At 42.0% G+C, this 19,503-nt stretch overlaps 1 protein-coding gene across 3 annotated transcripts in view; it reads left to right on the forward strand.

Moving 5' to 3' along the window:
* slc38a4 (solute carrier family 38 member 4) overlaps positions 1-19,503 on the forward strand; it is a 33,914-nt gene that overhangs the window by 2,255 nt on the left and 12,156 nt on the right. The window contains exons 1-9 of one of the 3 annotated variants that reach the window (XM_068716962.1): positions 9,263-9,604; positions 13,237-13,493; positions 14,078-14,174; positions 14,604-14,719; positions 16,492-16,565; positions 17,317-17,409; positions 17,510-17,591; positions 17,688-17,770; positions 18,464-18,522. In XM_068716962.1, coding sequence (XP_068573063.1) covers positions 13,369-13,493; positions 14,078-14,174; positions 14,604-14,719; positions 16,492-16,565; positions 17,317-17,409; positions 17,510-17,591; positions 17,688-17,770; positions 18,464-18,522 — 729 coding nt within the window. In that variant the 5' untranslated portion in view covers positions 9,263-9,604; positions 13,237-13,368. Of the gene's footprint in view, positions 1-9,262; positions 9,605-13,236; positions 13,494-14,077; positions 14,175-14,603; positions 14,720-16,491; positions 16,566-17,316; positions 17,410-17,509; positions 17,592-17,687; positions 17,771-18,463; positions 18,523-19,503 lie in introns of those variants that run through there. The other 2 variants (XM_068716961.1, XM_068716963.1) reach the window with 2 other exon arrangements.

Below are 19,503 nucleotides of genomic sequence, written 5' to 3' on the forward strand. Positions count from 1 at the left end.
TCAGCACAGGTTTGAACACCTGGCAGCAGTGCAGAGCTTGGGTGGGGATTCTCGCTCCTCATTGGCTGTTTTGGGAGACCTGAATGACACTTGCGAGGCTGGGCCCGGTTGAACCGCTGCTGGTGCTGGCTGATGTAACTTACAGCGCGGATGAACAAATGAGCCAGGGAGCCAGATTCCGAGTCAGTTATCAAAAGTTGCGGATATCATTCAAACAAAGACGCAGCGAGGCAGTGCCACGAAGGACAGGAACATTTGGCAGTTTTCCAAAACACTTTCCACACATGAAATTGAAATCTGAGAAGGTGGTACACGATGTAGAGCTGCCTATTTTTTACCTGCTTGATTGCGTAAGTCAATGGAATGGAGTGTGCATTGAGCACACTTGTAACGTTCACAAAGCAACAGGATGCATCAAAGCTTTTCTTTTCTTTTTTTATGTGAAACGTTGCAAGGAAAGTCCCTTTTTTTCTCAACCTCCACGTGGTGGTCAAGGGGTCAGAGGTCAGCTATGGGGGTTCAGTGTTTTGCTGAAGATCTCATAAACATGAAGGGGCGTTCGCACAAACAGCTGCTTCAGTTTACAGCTATCATATTGTGTGTCTAGTAAAGGTAATAACCTGTTGCAAACAGCCAACATTCAACTTGTGCACATTTATACACTTTATCTACATTTTAACTAAAGAGAATCTGAGAAAATTTGTAGAATTGCAATTGATAAAGTCGTACCCAATCCTAGGGAGGGATCAAGAAGTGGGAGGTGATGTCATTACTTTCTTTCAACATGGTGTCAGCAGTAACGTCCAACACCACGAGGCCTCTGAATGATCAGAGCATGGTCCACCAGGTTCATGGTCACTGATGCAACAGAACAAATGCATTTTTGACACAGTGAAGATCCCCACACTGTCCTGTAAACGGACACACAGAGGAGGATGAAATCTGTCAGAGAACTGTGTTTTCTTATTGTGCATTTTGGATGATCAAATTGAAGCTTCTCTAAGCCCTGGCCCTTTGCAACATGTCAAGCTGTCAGAGCTACAATGGAGCCCACACTGTCACTAACTGCACACCCTGAAGCAATATTATCTAATATTTGGGAAAATGGAAAAGCGATTTCAGAGACAAGCAGACCGAAGGATCTACAATATGCGTTTGAAGGATATATCCAGGATGTCAAACTGATTCAGAAAACAGGTTGAAGATGAAAGATAGAAGCTAAAGCTACAAAGCACAGTGTTAAAGTGAACCACCACATCACCTGGAGATCAAGACATAAAACAAATAAATGAAGGGACAACACTGTTCCTGTAAAACCGGGTAGGTCTTTATTCACTGTTACAATCATTCAAAAGCTGAAGCAGCATGTGTTTACACTCAGTATACCTTCAGTGGCTAACGGAGCATAGAAATGCTAACGCTAATGATGTGCTAACGTCCTCTGCGAATGTTAGGTCCACAGGTTTTTTACGTAGAAACGTCACATTTTAGAAACGTATATATCTTCTTTCAACCTTTCAGGGTAACGAGTATCACTTTTACCCAGCATTTGACCATGACTTGCTCCAAAACCACAAAACCAGTTGACCTAAATGATGTATTCATATTTGCATAATGTTAAAGAACATGCCATTCAGCTTCTGCTACACTTCATTTGACCTGCTAGTAGAGATTGTAGAAATGGTCGTGTCAGTTGAATTAATGAGACGAATTCTGAATTTTGTAACCCACAAAATGTCAATATTTGTCTTTTTTATAGGCAGACACTTAGTACAATATGTTGGATATAGAAACGACAACTAGGGTGGGGACAGGTCACGACGACAGTCTTATATATCATATTTTAGTTATTGTGGATTTCTTTTTTACTTAGTTAATATTCCTGACTGTTTTATTACTTATTGACTTATTTAGAATATTTGTTTTGATATTTTATTGTGTCTCTTGTTTGCACTATACTACTATATGCTGCTGTAATCCTGTAAATGTCCCCGTTGTGGGACTAATAAAGGATTATCTTATCTTTAAATAAGCAGTCACATTAGTTATGTGTATTACCCCATCTGCACTTTACTTCTAAACTTGTAAATGTACAATGTTCTGTGCCAAGTGTTTGTCATGCTCTGTTTAATTTGGCCAGCGTTCATCGTGGTGCAAACGATTCTGTGACTGTGGTGTCCCGCTGAATGAGAAATCTGTCCCAGGTGCTCGGTGGCCAGTGACGTCTCGGTGCAGGTGACTCAGATGTTTAGACAAAAGCAGCGGCTGTGTGCTCTCGAATTACACTGACAGTGGTGTTTTGCTAGTGGACACATGCTGGAAAAGCACGGACAGAACTTTCTTTTAGTCAAACAGAAACTAAGGTCATCTAAACAGGTGCTTTTTAAATATCGGACAAAATGACCGTAGGGACATTTCAGTGTCCACCTCCTTAAGGGCTGCACACTCATCACAATAGGGCCTACCACAATTTTTTCGGAATTATTCAGCCCCACTCCTCCGACTGAAGTCGAGGTCGAAACCTTGAGTTTGAAAAGTATTGAAGTATTGAAAAAATATTGTCACAAAGCAGGATGCCGACGTCATCGAGAGCGGGCAGATCAATTCTGACTGATAAGACGAACGGAGCGAGTTGACAAACGAGGTCAGGACACCAGGCTCGTGTACAAAAGGCCGATATAGTGTTTACCAAGGGCCTGCTGTTTACTGAAGTCAGGAGTTCTTGACAGTATGTTTGGTTTGTCTTTGGCTCAGACCGCTGTGGGATTTGTTTCACCAGATTCTGCATAGAAACCCTTGATTCAGTCAAACGCTAATGTCCTTCGCTCGTGATTCTTTTTGCCCGCTTTCCAAGAATTTCTTCTTTCTGCTTTCAACAGATTTCAAACATACAAAAACCTATTAGTTGAAGTTTTCCTCGTTGGATCAGTCGGTGATAAGAAACTCTGTTAACTTTTGTGCTGTACCTTATTGGATTTCAGTGAACCTGCACTGCAGCTCCCGTGGATTTATGGCCCTTTGTTGTAGATATGTCAAGAATGACAGTTGTTAATGCTTGGGACAGTTAGATGTCCATTCTCATTCCAGGCTGGATAAAATACCCAGGTCCTGAGATAGAAGTGACCGGCATCCACCGCACATCTTCAAATGCTGCGTTTGTTCGAGCTTCCCGTGAAGATGTCGTCAAGAAGACAGAAAAGTGGTCCTACCAGCTCAGCGATTCCTCGAGGAAGTACTGCAGTCTTATTACTTCTGCTCATGTATCGTACATCCATAACTTAGAGCTGTCAAAGCTCAGCAGAAAGGCATGTGCTACAACGCTTAGCTCCTATTGTGTGAAGAGGATAAAACACTTGACATTGGCTCATCTTTTGGGACATGGTCGCACACTTGAGGGTTTTTAGCCATGCTAGCGGCACGGCTCTTTAGTCCAGACTGAAATATCACAGCAACTGTTGGATGGATTGAAATTTTTAATTTGGCGTAGCTTTGTGCCAATTTGTGCGGGCTTAGGAGTGTTGAGTTGGAGAGTCAGAAATATGCCGCTGAACATAAGCCAGTGGCTCAGAGTTCTCGGAGTACTTTCTGACTATTGGCATCTCCTTGAAATATCAGAGGGCTCCTGATATATCAGATTTAATAAATTCCTGCATGGGAGGATTTCTAGGTTAAATGTAGAGTAAAACAAAACATAATGATTTAAAATGGAAATCTATAAAATATGTTATTGTTTTCCTACTTAAAACCTGAATAAAGAAAAAAAAATGACCACTTGATTTCTTGGAACCAGATGTTAATGGTGAACAATGGCATGGTCCACATGCGTCCACCAGGGGAGACGTGTGAAAAGGCTACAGAAAGGACGAGGGAGTTGTCTCAGCGTGCCACAGATGACACAGTGGAAGCACTGACTGGATCTTGTAGTTCAACACAGATGTATGTGGTTCTCCCTTCTAGTTTGATGTGGTTGTGTTTCTGCTGCCTCACCGTTTGTTGCCCCCAGGACTCAAGTGTTACATAATATGACAAAGCACAGCAGCCTCCCAAATTGCTTCACTTAACATAACCAACAACTGTTAATCTGTCCTGCTGTACATGAGATGCTTCAGCAGTAGCTATGGTTGCTTGGGTGGGGTTAAACCATATTGGCCGATACAGATCGCTTTTGTTGTTTTGCTTTGCTATAGTATATAGCAGGGGTCGGCAACCTTTGGCACGGGTGGCACGCCGCGGCATAAACACTGGCACGCTGGCACCTCAGTGTTATTACGATCCTCACTTTATCTGTCCCGTTTTCAAAATAAAAGTATCTGCCTCTGTGTCTATGAGCGTTTGACTGCCTGTATGTGTGACTGTGTCCTGCATCTTTACTGGTCGGCACTAGGACCCGGAGGACACCACTGCGTGCATTTGATGTTGGAGTGTGGCCATTGGTCAGTTAGGTTGCAGGCGCGCGAATTTCAGATCAAAGTGAATGACCAAGCGCGCTGTCCACTGTCTTTGTGCTAACATATGAATGAATGACAGAGCATGATATTGTGAACAATGGCAACGCCGGCTGCTGAAAAGGCTAAAACTAGGGCATTCCAGTCCTGCTGGACACAAGAGTTTGGTTTTATATTTTTGAAGGACCGTGCTGTGTGCACTTTATGCTGTGAGAATGTTGTGTGCCGAACGTCAAGTGTTAATTGTCATTTTGAGACGAAGCACGAGAAGACCTTCAAAGACCAAGCAGACAAAGCAGAGTCAATTAAACGTGCTGTGTCCAGGTATGAAAAACAAGCTAGCTCCTTCAAGGTTTTTACCACTGCTAAAAATCACGGGACAGAAGCAAGCTATCGCATTGCATTGTAAAGCATGGGAAGCCGTTTACGGATGGCGAATTTATTAAGGAGGCTTTTCTCAGTTAGTCAGATGCTCTTTTTGAAAGCTTGCCAAATAAAGAAACGATCAAGTCACGAATAAAGGACATTCCCACGTCAGCTAGAAGTCAGCAGGTGTTCTCACACATGAAACATGTGCTCAGCCCCACCCGCAGTCGGTTAACAACGGAGCACTCTGAGGCATGTTTGCATCTCAAAGTAACTAACTACAAGCCCCAGATCACAGAGCTCAGTCAAGCAAAGCAGGGCCAGGGATCACACTGACTGTCTGGTAGGCATCTGATCATTTGATGTTGCCTCAGCCTACACTTAGTTTTAGTTTAAATGTGTAGCTGTTTGTTCATGTCTTTGAAATGTTGATGTGGCTATTTTGTTAAGAATACAGATATACTGTTATTGTTTTGAGATGTGCTCTATGGATAGAATAAAATTCCAGGTATATTGGAAATGTTTTTGTATTTTGTGTCATAATTTAATCTTGCGTTATTGTTGATAATGGCACACTAGATGAGAAGAAAATTTCAAACTGGCACTCCATGTCACAAAGGTTGCCGACCCCTGGTATATAGTATATCTATTTTTCTATTTGTTTCCTCTCTTAGAAAGGGATGCAGGGATTTAAGGTTCAAGACATCAAAGAGAAAGTGTGATTTTGAGCAACTCATCCCATTGACTTATGGATCCGTCTGTCCTCCCCGGACACAGCACCATGATGTTGGGGATTTTTTACTGAGTTTAGTTTGCTAGTGGTGCTCATGCAATGTGAGTCAATTCAGCAATTAATTAAGTTGTGTATTTTTTTTAATGTCAGTTTTCTTTTTTAATTGTTTTTATAAATGAGTTTAGCAGTTAAAAAGCAGGCTGGTTGTGTCAAGAATGAATCACCAGACCTCCTTTCCTCTTTAACAGATACACCTCCAAACTGCTTCATTACATTTGCATTGCGGCCTCCAGTGAAGGACTGTGGTTACGATGTGCAGATCCCGTGAGGTGTGGGAATATGTGCAATTTATTAGTTACCGACCTAGTTTGAAAAAATAATTTGTTTTTTTAAATGACTGTCCTGAGGCTGTCCGGAGGAAAAAATAAGCGTTCAACACATTTCTACAAATAATCATGACTAAATGTCATATGATGTATGTTACATCATATGGCAGACGCCTACTTGCAAACATTTGCATAGTGCTGATAGATTCTACAAGCAGGGGACAAAAATACCTGTTGCCTTAAACCTGTGAAATTCCGCCTTTGTCCATAAAACGTAAAACTAAGATTTAAATATTATAATTGAATAAACGCACGTTTTTACCTTTCACCACTTCTTACCCTTTTTAGATATTCCAAGGTAAGTTTGTGTTTTGGTTGTCATCTGGCCAATGACTCACCAGCACACTGTGTGTTGTATTTGCAGCCAGTCACATGGGCCATAAGCTTATTTTAGATTTTAGCTCATAATGATCACTAAGAGAGTCATTGGGGTGGTCGGCTGCACAACAAAGATACAGGCTGATGTGCTTTCAGATGTAAGTGTGAGTGGGGGACATATTCATCCATTCAAACAAGCAGAGGGTACAAGTTCTAGTCCAAGGTGTCACGTCAGAGATGTTTTGGTCCCAAAAGTGGAGGTTAATAACCCCTGGATCCATGACGGAAACATCCCCGTTGGCCTTATGTTGACCAGCTGATGTCAACACTTCTTGTTATGGTCCTGCTACAGAAATTACCTGCCCAAAACCTATAAGTACTGTTCTTTGGAAAGTTAACTGAGCAATAAGTGAACTGCGTGGGCACTTTCGGCAAGATGACAAAGGAGGTTGGGTGAAAATGTATCAACATTCGCTGGAAAGCAAAAGAGGAGGAGACCTTGCAAAGACGTCAAAGTTGGACCAGACTGTTCAGATCGGTCAGTAAATAAGGGACGTTTTCAGGGTGTGTTCTGTTGAATACAACATACATATTTATCTGGAAGACACAGCTGCATTAAGGTTGACAATTCATCATGTCCCAATTTAACCAAACTAAACCTATTAATTTCAAAGAGTCAAAAGCCAACCTAGCTAATAAAATACTCAGTGATGATCATTCTTGCATAAGATATTCCTGTCATAAATAGTATTATCTAGGGAAATACAATTTTGCAATGTATACACACAAAATATAGTAATTTGCACCCAAACAGGCAATTGAGTGTCTCTGTCTGGTAAATGCCCCCACTTTGTATCACAGACAAGTTTGAAGTCTCAATCCCAAACACAATATAATAGTGACATATCGTCGGACTTTGCTAAGTTTCCAACACGGTGACAAAAGACTTTGATCAACAGTTCTCCCCTCTATGATTGTTTTCATGATATGTTTGACCTCAAGCACTGAGCTCAGTCACTTCTATAGCCGGCTCTGCTCGGAAGTCTGTGACCTACCCAACCCCCCAAGCTAACCTCGTCCCTGTTTGGTATGTTGTGGGATTGGCTCAGTGACAGCTTTGTATTCATAGGTGATTGGCTGTGTGTGTGTGTGTGTGTGTGTGTGTGTGTGTGTGTGTGTGTGTGTGTGTGTGTGTGTGTGTGTATGTGTGTGTGTATGAAGCCCCACACACACTTTAAGAACTGTGATGCCATTTAAGGAATGTCCCTGCAGCTGCAGTGAGGATCGCAGTGGCAAGTTCACTATTTTGTGGGAATTTGACTTTCACTGCCGTTCACTTAGCTGTGTTGTTTTCTATAGTGATAACTGTATATAGAAAGTGTCACTTTTCTTATGCCTTCACTTTTTTTCCTGATATACCAATACCCACATTACTAGACTGCTTGCTGCATTTCTTTTTTTTTGAGTGGATTTAAAGTCAGTGAAAGTCAGAAACTTAAACAGACTCCTTTAAGTTTTGTTTTAAGCATGCTCTACTAAGTTATTCTGTGGTTGGTTTGATTATTTGTTTAGGACTTTGAAACTTAAATAGCTCTTACAAATGAAAAGTTGAACTCATGAACAAGAAAAGACACCTTTTCTCAGTTCAGTACACTCTTGAGTTTTACAGCTACAGCCTTACTTGAGCCCCTTTCCCACTGGACAAGAAACCTACTAACACCCACTAACATCTGGCTTTTGTCTTTAGTGGGAAAGGCTACAATCGTCATTCATTCCAGGGACATATATAACTCTGCAGTAGTCTCAGGTATTTATCGGCTCCAGCTCTGATCAGCAGCGATGGAAACATGACACCGGGGTGGACATGCTTTTTGCCCCTCCTCCGGTGGGATGCAATGTGACGTGAGTTGAAGTGATTATATAATGGGACTTGGACAATTATTACAATTTATTATAAAACATAAAATGAATATGCTCTCGTAATTTTACCTCGCTGGTCGTTGTGAAACACACTTCATTTAAATTTGACAGAAACAAAATAAAATTCAACAAACAGTCTTTGTTAGTCTTTTCACTGCTTCACAGTACAGTCATATATCAAATATTGTCTTAAATTAAGGTGAGAAGCCGTCAGACAATAGTGTTACTATTCTCCTTCTTTGTTTTGTGGCTGTTGTTGACAGGAAGTCTCACTTTTACAGGCACAATTGAAGATTTGGATGTTTTTAATTCAACCACATGGATTGGGGTTTTCATGTTTTATACACAGTTAAGAGACTTTGTTTTCACTCAATCAATATAGAAGTTTCTAAGCTGCTGCAGAACAAACTGCAATTCCTCCTGTTGAAGGGCATTACAAAGTGGACAGAGATAAAACATCATCCCTGACATGAACATGACCTTGGGCATGGCGACATCCCCAAAGCTGTCCCGCGATTGGTCGGCCGGCGGCACAGCCTACCCAGTCTGTGCAGCTGCGTGTTCAAACAGTTGTGTGTGTCGGGTTTTTTTGTGGGGAGGGTACAGATGAGACGGTACAGTGGCGACAAAATCAGTTGTTTCAAGTGGTGGGGTGTGTGTGTGTGTGTGTGTGTGTGTGTGTGTGTGTGTGTGTGTGTGTGTGTGTGTGTGTGTGAGATCAGTTCACCAGTTCACCTATGGTCAGCCAGCAGCTCTCTGTGACCATGGCCTTGTCACTCCAATAGTCTGGGACTACCCAGTATAAACTGGGTAGTCATGTGGCATGTCATGTGATCACGTCTTGAAACAACCATGGGTATTTAACAGCGTTGATGCACTCTGTCTCGCTGTCTGTTTGTCAGTCCATCTATCAATAAGTGTAAAAGCTCATTTTGGTTAGGGCAGACAAACGTGTGTGTGTACTTGTACAGATATCTTCATGAGGACCACTTAAAGTTTTTGGAAAGTGAGGACATTTTTGGAAAGTGAGGACATTTTGTCCAGTCCTCCCTGGAACTCACCTCTAAAGGCCAGTTTAAGGGTTCATACTTTGATTTAAGGTTCAGGGTAAATTTAGGTTGGGGTAAGGGGTTAGGGAATGTATTATGTCAGTAACTGTCCTCACAAAGATAGAAGTACACGGTTGTGTGTTTGTGTGTGTATGGTGGAGTTATGAGGGTGCACGAAGGAGGGGCCTGGGTGAACTCTGTTTGTCCTCATTGGTCGACACAGGCCCTCCCTCCTCCATTTTAAAAGCCTGCTTTCTCACCTGAGATACAAAAAAGCTGCAGCTCCTCACCCTTTCACTTTTCTATCAACTATCTCGAGAATAAATCAATTAAAAAAAGAAAATAAAAGAAACAATCCAGGAACCTCTTTACGGAATTTTTAAGTAAGTGAGTATGCCTGCTCTGCTTGAAAAATGTGAGTTATACTGTGCATGAAATTAAGGTTACCAACCATACAAAAATAGCAATACGCTTGTTGTTAAGGAAAATAAATCTTCTCCAAGCTATTATTTTGGAGCAAAAGCCTTTTCTTGACTTCTCTAGCTGCAGCAGGGTGTGTTTGAGTAGCACACATTGGCTCAGACTGTTACAAGTGAAGTAGACCGAAGTTACTGCAGTGTGCTACGCTGGAAGGAATTTTTCTCTCAGGTGGTGGCTGATGCAAGAGTTTGTTTGGATGGAGGATGTGTAAGATAGGAGTGTTGTCAGAGGAAAGTCATGAGGCTTAGAAAACTCTTTGTTGGAGGAAGTGATCTAATATTTCTTCTTATTTTATTTTGAAATGATGGACAAGTTTGGAAATTTAGAGCAAATCAGTGTTGTTGTTTTTTCTGTTTTCACTGACTGTTTGGTCCTATCACGGGTCCTGATCTTCTTTTCTAAACATGTTGACTCGTTCAGTTGTTTCCTGCTGTCGTTTTATTTTTAAGGTCACTTGGTGAAGCTGCTTACAACAGGAAGTGCGGTTACTGGTGGTTTTGGTTTGGGTTTCTAATTTCACAAGTCACCAGGCGTGTACTTCAGTGACAGCAGTTTGACCAACTGAAAATACAGATCATAATATCGAAGGCAGTTGTACTGCGAGGCAATTGAAGAAATATATTCTGCAATTGTGAAATAGATGCAGAATCTAAGTTGTGTGTTTTGGCCAGTGTTTTGCAGCTGTAAACACAAGTGTGGAGGCAAACCACGACACTCTGAGGACCCAGTTGGGTCCGAGTGCTCAGGCCACTTTCAGAGGTAGTCAGACACGTGTGCTTCTGGATACAGTATTAGCATAATTATCTCTCTTCTCTGCAGTCTCATTTGGATTTGTGTCCAGTATGCAAATAGCCAAAGCAGTCTTATTTTACAGCTGTGTGGCAGATGTGCGCTGTCTGTTTTGGGAGAATTCAATTCAATGTAAATGTGCCCACTCCAGATGTATTTTACACACTACTTGTAGGTGTGAACTGCAGTCAGTTTCAGCTCCATAGATCGGGGGTTGGGGCCTCCGCAGCACGCTGCCAAACGTGTGCTTTTGTAATGTTATGGTTGTAACAACGGTGGCATTAAACTCCAGAACGCATGACGTTTACCAAGTTGGACAGGTTAATCCTCCTTGGCAATGGAAAGTGAGAACTATTCCCCGCATCTCTCTTGCCACGCAGCAGAGAGCGACAGTGAGAGATTAGGTGTACTGACCTGTGTGATGTGGTTGTTAACGGTAATGTAACCGCTTGATCTCTGTCGGCTTAAAGCGGCCGAATTCTGTGGGTCTAGCTGCACCAGCCAGGTGGAGAGTTCTAACACCTCCGACATAGTTTGCAGCTGATCACCTTGTTGTACAATGGAAAGCTCTCTGTGGATACATAATGGCATGTTGACTGAAAACACATTGTGATGGAAAGATACTGCTGCTAAACCACTTCCTGCGGTAGAGGCTGTTGCTTAACAAGCATTCATGGTAGTTTTTAAAGTAGTGACCTAGGGAAAACACAAACCATAGACACAAGAACACAACCTCTTGTGCACAGTTTAGAGGTACTTGTACTTTTTGTATTTGCCATTTATACTACTTTATAGTAACACGTCACTACATCTCTGAGGGGAATATTGAACTTTTGATTTACAGTTACTTTGAGATGTTACAGACAAAACCAATGATAGTTTTACAAAATATGATGAAGCTTATCATATTCATATCTAAAAGATGAAGATTAAACAACCCGACTGTCTAAAAAGTTGTCCCACCACGACCAGCTACATTCTGCTTACATGTAAAAAAATAACAATTTATTAGTATAGGAAAATATGCACTTTTTATGTATCTTTCACCTCTTTGCTTTGGATTTCCTTTCAATAACTGTCCTGTTTCGGTTCACTTTCACCACTTTTATGGTGTTGTTTTCGTGGCTGTTTTTTCTCTGAGAAAACCGACTGGTCACTACTTTTTAAGCACCAAACGGCAGACAGACAAAGTTAGCGATTAGCTGGTGAACACAGAGACACATTTAGACCATTAACTGTATAAAATAAATAAGTGGACGTAGTCACCGGGACAGTTTTGTAGGCCTCAGTTTAGCATTTTGGTCACCACCAGCACGTTTGTTTTTGTCTGTCGCCATCTTGGCTTCAAGTAGAACCAAATGCTGAATAAGACATGTTTAGACTTTAATGAACTGAAAACACCCTGTGAAAGGGTTGTAAACAAAAGCACGGACAACTCCTAGAACGGACACCGTTGTGGTGACCTGTCAACAATGAGGTAGCCACGCCCTAAAGCTTACCCTGTTTTTACTCTAAAAGGGACCATAATTTATTAAATACACATCATGTTGAAACTATGATTGAGACCATAAACTCATGTTTACAATGTTTACTAAAGTTACAAATCGCGTGAGAAGTAGGGTCATTTTCTCATAGACTTCTATACAATCAGACTTCCTCTGCTGCCTGGTTTAGCTGCTCAAGAGCCAGATATTTTCACTAAAACTTGAAACTGCGCTCATTCCAGTGGCATTCCACTGGGATCGACACCACACAATTGCTGCCGTAAATACTTCTAAACAAAGGAGAATTTCGGAGCGACACTTTTCTCGCGTGACACCTCCGTTGTTGTGGTTGTGTTCTTGTTGCTATGGTTTGTGCTTTCCCTGGGTTGCATGTCGTTGAGTAGCACTTGGGATCTTTCCCTCTACCCAATCAAAGAGCTCTTTGTGTGAGTGACGAACAGCACTGTAAATAATTTGGCTTGTTAGTAGCATGAACAAATCATACAGGCTTTGTTGTCTGTCTTTTTTCTGTCCTTACATAACTCAATGAATGCTACTGATGGAAAATGTGTGTTCTTCTGTGCGGTGCTATTTTCTTTAATGGTAGTGGGTGAGGCTGAGTAGACCAGCATGTACGTACATGAACACCCTTTCTGTTGATGGTGGCGGCCAGGCGGCCTCTTGAACTTATTGCATCCATGACCTTGTTTTAGGGTTTGTTGACTCCAGTCGGTAATCTCTACGTACGTCAACATTGTAATATCTTCCTAAAGACAGAAGATATTTGTATTTTATTACTTGTATTTTACAAACAGTCATTGTAAACAAAATATATGCCCCAAATCAAGCTGGTGTAAAATGGAAAGAGCAATAAACCTGGCAGGACTTCAGCCCTGCCTCGTGTTAGTGAAGCTGCATGAGGCACCAAGCTTGCATCATGTCCCAGCTTTCCTCTCCAAGCTAACGTAACAAACCTCAGTTCCAGGAAACGAGATAGACTGATTTGCAAGGTAGCGGGCCCCATTTCACTCAAAAGTGTTCTTCATTCAAGGCCAAAAGGCCCCCGTTTAGAATGATGAAGCCAGACAACACATACATCCGCATGCCCATTATCAGCTGAAAGTGGCCACTCCTGCGGTGAACTTAAGTGCCAGTGATTGTTCAAGACTTGGGCCAGTAGCCACTGTTGTTTAAGATGTGAACAGAAACCTTCAAAACCATCATAGTCACTATCCTCTAATGTTTCCTGTTGTTTTGTTTTTCTAGGTCTTTTTCTAGTCTAGCAGAGGTCTAGCAAAGGTTGAGGAAGAAGCACATCACTGCTTTGTGAACTGTAAAACCTGAAATCCCAAAAAGAAAACCGCTGTTCTTTGCCTCTCGCCATCGCTGCGCACCACTATGCCGGGAGCAGTGGATCGCATGGAGCTGAGGAAAGTCTCCACCGAGGGTGATGACGACAGCACCGACAGCCTGACCGACCGCTACACGGACCCCATCGACTCTGAGAAGGCCACCACCGACAGGTCAGCAACCATGATGTCCAAAGAGCAGTGATTTGACTATGCAGCTCTGTTACTGACTTTGTTAAACAACTCCAGGCATATTTCTATCAATTTATTTACAATTTGGGTGTGACATTTATTCTTAAACATTGTGTAAACTAGAAACTCTTCTTCTGTGGCTGACATAAGGGGTTGAGAGAAACCCAATGAAACCAGGATGGCATTTCTCTGATTTAGGGTTGTTTTTTGCTAGTTGCTTTAATGTTACCTACCCAAGCTGTAATTAAGTTATTAGAGCGGCGTTTACGGCAGCTGCTCAGAGTGACCTAACAGTGTTGATTGACAAGGTGTGAGGTGGCAAGTTTTTATACTCTCAAAGTAAATTAAGCATTAACACACCAAGCTTTAAAACCAGCTCTGACAGAGGTCAACTGATCTAAACAGTTCTTCTGTTCGCTCTTGAACACAACACAAAGGCTACAGGATTTTGACATGTTGTGTCATCAAAAGTGACATAAAAGCTGACATAATAAAAAAGGGAGCTCTCTACTGTGTATGCACATGTTCATTTCTTTCCTTCTTCTTTTTTTTATTGGTCCGTGCAGTCAGTTTATGGACGAAAATGAGGACGGAGAAAGCCAGAAGTTCCTGTCAAATGGGCTGATGAAGAAGAAGAAATACGAAGAGTACCATGAAGAATATGTAAGTAGTTCATTGAAAGGCAGCCACATGATGGAGCTTGTTAGTCACTGTGCGAACAGCCATGAAGGTCACTAGAAGCTGGTATGGCAGTATGTTAGCAAACCACAAATATGTGCTCTGCAGTCAATAAAACGTAATAACTCGCACTGAGGAACTGGTAGCAACAGTGTAGAAGAACGAGAGGGTGTGTTTTTCGTCGTGGGTTAAAAGGTATTTACTAGTTGCATTAAAGTCTTGTGTGGTTTGCTCCCCGTTGCCAAACTGTCTCTCTTTCTGCAACGTTTACAAATGTGTTTCCAGTTTTAAATGCGCCATCCATTATCTGAGAGACATTTTATTTTCAAAGGTAGACTTTTCTCCGCTGTTAATTGTGTTTTCCTCACACACATATCTCTCTCTTTTTTCCCTCTTTCTCTTCTCTCCGAGCAGCATCCCGGCCACACCTCCTTCGGGATGTCCGTGTTCAACTTGAGCAACGCCATCATGGGCAGTGGCATCCTAGGCCTGTCCTACGCCATGGCAAACACCGGCATCGTGCTCTTTTCGTGAGTACTGCGTTCCGACGCTTTCCCGCGTTCCCGTTTTTGACAAATTGTTGACACCGTCTTCTTAAAATCCGGAATGAAAGCCCTGAAGCAATCTACAGGCGTAGTTAATTAACACTGGTTTCAGTTGCACAGCCATCTATAATTATCTTTTAATTATAAAGCAATTTTACCTTACAGGGAAATCTGTATTGCCAAGTACATGGCATTCTACATACCTGTCCTGCAGACAGAATATGTGGTTGTCTTGGTTAAGAGGAATTGTACTCATCAGGGCATGTGTGCAGTGTGATGAATGGAAACCACCTCTTTCTATTTTCTTGCCCTAATGATTTATTAGCGCTATGACACCATTGAGCTCCAGGTAAAAATCGTGCGATTACAACTTTCTTCTGTCATTGATATGGTATATTAGATGTGACTGACCGAAGGTTTCTTGTAATCCTCCACACTAGGCATTTAAAACATATAAATGATGACCACTTCAAAATGAGTTTTAATGGTTTTATTCAAACTTTACCCGTCTGTGGTGTTCCCGGGGCAAAGATGGCCGGCCATAGGAAGTGAATGTGTGAAACTTTATAACCAGAATCAGAAGAAGGAAAACTTCGAGAGGGGCTGTAGTTCAAGCGCACAAACCCACCAGCAAAGCTTCAGATGTAATACTGACCCAGACTCGGCCTCTTCCTCATTCTTGAGAACACACTTTCCCACCTCATCATGCCCTGGGAACTAGAGGCCTGCAAGCCTGACGGGATCAGACGTGCTGAGTCAATTCCTTTTCTTTTTTTTATAGACCGGGCTCAGATTGAACTTTTCTCATTCAACTTCTCTCCTTTCATTGTGCCCATTTATACACAAAGGCCATTGTTATATTGATTAAATTATGAATCTACATGCACATTTAATTAACATGCATTTTAGCTTAAACTGATTGGTATCGGGCTCGGGCTGAGAAATTGCAGACTTTGTCGGGCTAGGGCATAGCAAGCCAGGGCCAGGACTGGAGTTTTTGGTCAATGTAGGGCTCTACTAGGAACCATACTTTTGACCAAGGGTCACTTCTGAAATAAATTAACTTGACTGTAAAGATGTGTTATGCCGCTGTCAGCTGTAATGACTAAATTAAATATTTGGCTTACCCTCACCTATCACTGCCTGTCATTGAATGAATCTGAATTGAATGTGTTTAAATTTAAGGGTCATAATTTACTCAACACACACTTTGGAGCTTTTACTGGCGCAGGGTCTGGAGCTAGCTGAAGCAAAACACATGTAAATTAAAATCACATCAACACCTAAAATACAGAGGAGCCCTGCAAACGTTTGAACTCCTGCACCCTGTGCCTTCCGTTACTCTGCCAGCTCCGTCTGCCCCGTGCACATGCATTATTAGCACCCATGGTTGCCCTCCAACATCCGACACCCCGCTGTCATTCTACACCCCTCATCCAACCCATGCAGCCCCCCTCTGTTCGTTATCCATGCCCCCTCTGCGTGGCCGCCTCATGAGCTGAAGCTCAGTGTCAATGCCGTGGAGAAATATTGCAGCTGCTGAAAAATGATAGCAAAAAAGGGAATTATAATGAACTCCTGCCATCTTCTGTCAGTAGAGGTAACTCATACATTTCCCGCACCACCAGCATAAAGACCGTCTTCACCCTGTTGACTTTTCTCTTCCTTCAAGATACCAAAGCTGACTTCATGCACGGGTTGTTTAAATGTTTACATTTTGCACTAATCGCGGACATTTGCTTTCCCTGTCTGTGCAGAATCCTCCTCGTCGGAGTGGCCATCCTCTCCTTATATTCTGTGCATCTGCTCCTTATGACAGCTAAAGAAGGAGGTGGGTACTTTAAGTCCGCTTCAGATTGATCACCAAATCCTTCTGTACAAAATCATGTTTATTCTTCAGACTTTTCTCTAATCTTTGCTGCTTTTTTTTGTAAATTACTGTTAATGTCCAATGCTTTTACCTCTACGGGCCTCTAAAAGTTATTCAAATGGAACAATGTCTTTGACTGAACTGCTCACAATTTATAGACACGGTGTCACAAGGAGATATTGTCTCGTATTAAGGGGTCACAAGCCCCCAAAAAAAGGTTGAAAACAGGTTGCAACCTCCAGGTCTAAAGAGTGAAGCCGATGCGGAAGTGCTTTAAACTTTCATTCCCTCTAATAGCCATCAGGGGGTGGCTCCTCTGGTTGCAAAAATAAGTCTGATTGTATAGAAGTCTATGAGCAAATTACTCTACTTCTCTCTAGATTTATTACCTCAGTAAACATTGTAAACATGAGTTGATGGTCTCAATCTCTAGTTTCAAGTCTTCTTTAATACAGCATTTAGTAAATTATGGTCCATTTAGAGTCAAATATTTTTTATTGGCAAAACTATATTTCTGTATTCATGCACTTCTCCCTTTTGGCCATCAGAAGCAGTATTAGATTTGGTGATTTTAAAGGAATAAAGTAAGAACAGCAGAAGTGACAGTGTAAAATACACCTGATCTGTATTTCCTGTTACTCTCATTGTCTCTGCTTTTGTTGTGATGCCTGAAGTGTTCTCCATGACTAATTCAACTTCTCCGTCATGGCAGGATCCCTCATCTACGAGAAGCTGGGAGAGAGAGCATTCGGTTGGCCTGGGAAAATCGCAGCGTTCGGATCCATAATCATGCAGAATATTGGAGGTAGGCAGTGAATTTTGCCTGTGTGTCTCAGCTTGATTTGCGAAAGCTATGTGTGAGTGTACTGTTTGAAATCCTAAGCGCTCTGCGTCATGTCCTACAGCCATGTCCAGCTACCTCTTCATTGTGAAGTACGAGCTGCCCGAAGTGATACGTGCCTTTCTGGGTTTGGAGGAAATCTCTGGGTGAGTGTGTGTGTGTGTGCTTTTGGAGGTTCAATGTGTGCAGTGTGTACAGTCGAGGCCCTGAGCTCCTTTTAACCTCATGTGCTGTGCTTGCAGTGAGTGGTACCTGAATGGGAACTACCTGGTGGTGTTCGTGTCAATAGGAATCATCCTACCTTTGTCTCTGCTCAAAAATCTGGGTAAGGACTCACTTTGCACCATTGAATTGTATATTGTTCAACTATTTTGCCACATGCTCTGTAATTCCAATACTTCTAATACTGCCGTTGACTTCTAAAAGGCAGGATCTACGTTTCTGCAGCTGTCTGTAACCACCTAGTAATGCAACATTAGTGGAGCCCTTAGTCAGCACTCGCAGTTGGGAGTTACAGTAACGCAACACTGCCATTAAGCTTGCAGTCAGCTCCGCCACCCAGATGTGATTTATGAACACAAGAGTCAGATCCGCCTCAACTGGCTCAGCTCCAGGATTCTGCACACTGAGCCCAATGCACAGATTATGTAATTAAAACAGTTAGACATAAAGACGCAAAAAGCATCAACGCCATGTGTCGAAAGTTTAATGAACAAATGGCAAGAGAAATTAGGATTCAGGGGTGCTCATTCGTTAGATTTGTATTCCTGGGTATTAGGGTTTGGACACCTTTTCGTCCGAACCCTAAAGGCTTCACTCACGCCTGCAGCTCTAATCTGAACTGTATCAGATCGATGTTATTTGAGGATGTGGGTCACATCTCATTCTAAATTGTGACCCACATCCTCAAATAACATCGATCTGATGAGCTGAGGTGGCAGCGTAAGAATAGCAAACTGTTGCACAGCATTAGATGAGTAACTGGTGCCTCGTCTCACCGATGCTGTCTGCTATACAGGCTACCTGGGCTACACCAGCGGCTTCTCCCTCTCCTGCATGGTCTTTTTCCTGTGTGTGGTAAGTTCACCTCCCTAAAAGATTTCCAAAAACCATAAGCACTGTTTGGGATTCAGGCATCCCATTTGTACCCAATGACTACATTTAGTATGATAAGGAAGAATGCCACAACATAGTTCTGATTGGTCTAAAGTCTGTAAAACCTGGTACGTCATCTTACCGTACAACTTTGACTTTTTTAGATCACATGAAAATTCACACTTTTATCGCTAGTCAAAGTCAGGACTTTTTTGGTTTGTTTTTTACACTGCATATGTGTGCATATCTTTCACATTCTTGTTATGAGTCCATGGATACCAAATACTTGATTGTGCTCCTTGTAGTTTATGAGATACAACTATTGCCATACTCTATTTAGACTTGGGGGACTACCGTTTTTGTCCTACAATATAATAAAATATATTTATAAAACAGTCCTTCCATGTGCCCGAAGTTGAGCTTTGATTGTCTGCCCTAACACAATTGGGTCGGGTTCATGACAATTTCCCAGTGGGTTTTTTTGTTTTATAAGCAGACCTAATAATCTGGGCAGATGTCGGAATATCCGTTACTGCACTAGAATTACTTTAGTTGTCTTTAGCTTGTAACACAGTTTTTATATGCAGTATATTTAGTTTTTACAGTGGAAATCCAGGTTTTTTTAGCTGGCTTGGGCCCAAAACTGCTGCCGTGGTCCAGGCTCGGGTCAGGCTTGCACAGAACTATGTGGCTTTGTGTAAGGTCAGGTCTATGTTTTGGGCTCTGTCATAGCTGTAGCCCAATGACTAAATATAGTATGATAAGAAAACTCACTTCTCAGCCAAACTTTTTGACCGGTTTTGAAAAATGTCATCAGATTTGGCCGTAGGCCTAGAAATCACTTCCACCAAAAGGAATTTAAAATTGAATTTGCGGGCTCAAATGGGTTAGCTACTCTTAAAGGCACACCAGGCATTTGTCTACAGCACATCTGCTAATAAGATGTATTAAAGCTGCTCTTTT

Source organism: Cebidichthys violaceus, unplaced genomic scaffold, assembly GCF_023349555.1.
Source record: "Cebidichthys violaceus isolate CVI_PGR_0920_01 unplaced genomic scaffold, fCebVio1.0.p SCAF_21, whole genome shotgun sequence".
Classification (NCBI taxonomy): Eukaryota; Metazoa; Chordata; class Actinopteri; order Perciformes; family Stichaeidae; genus Cebidichthys; species Cebidichthys violaceus.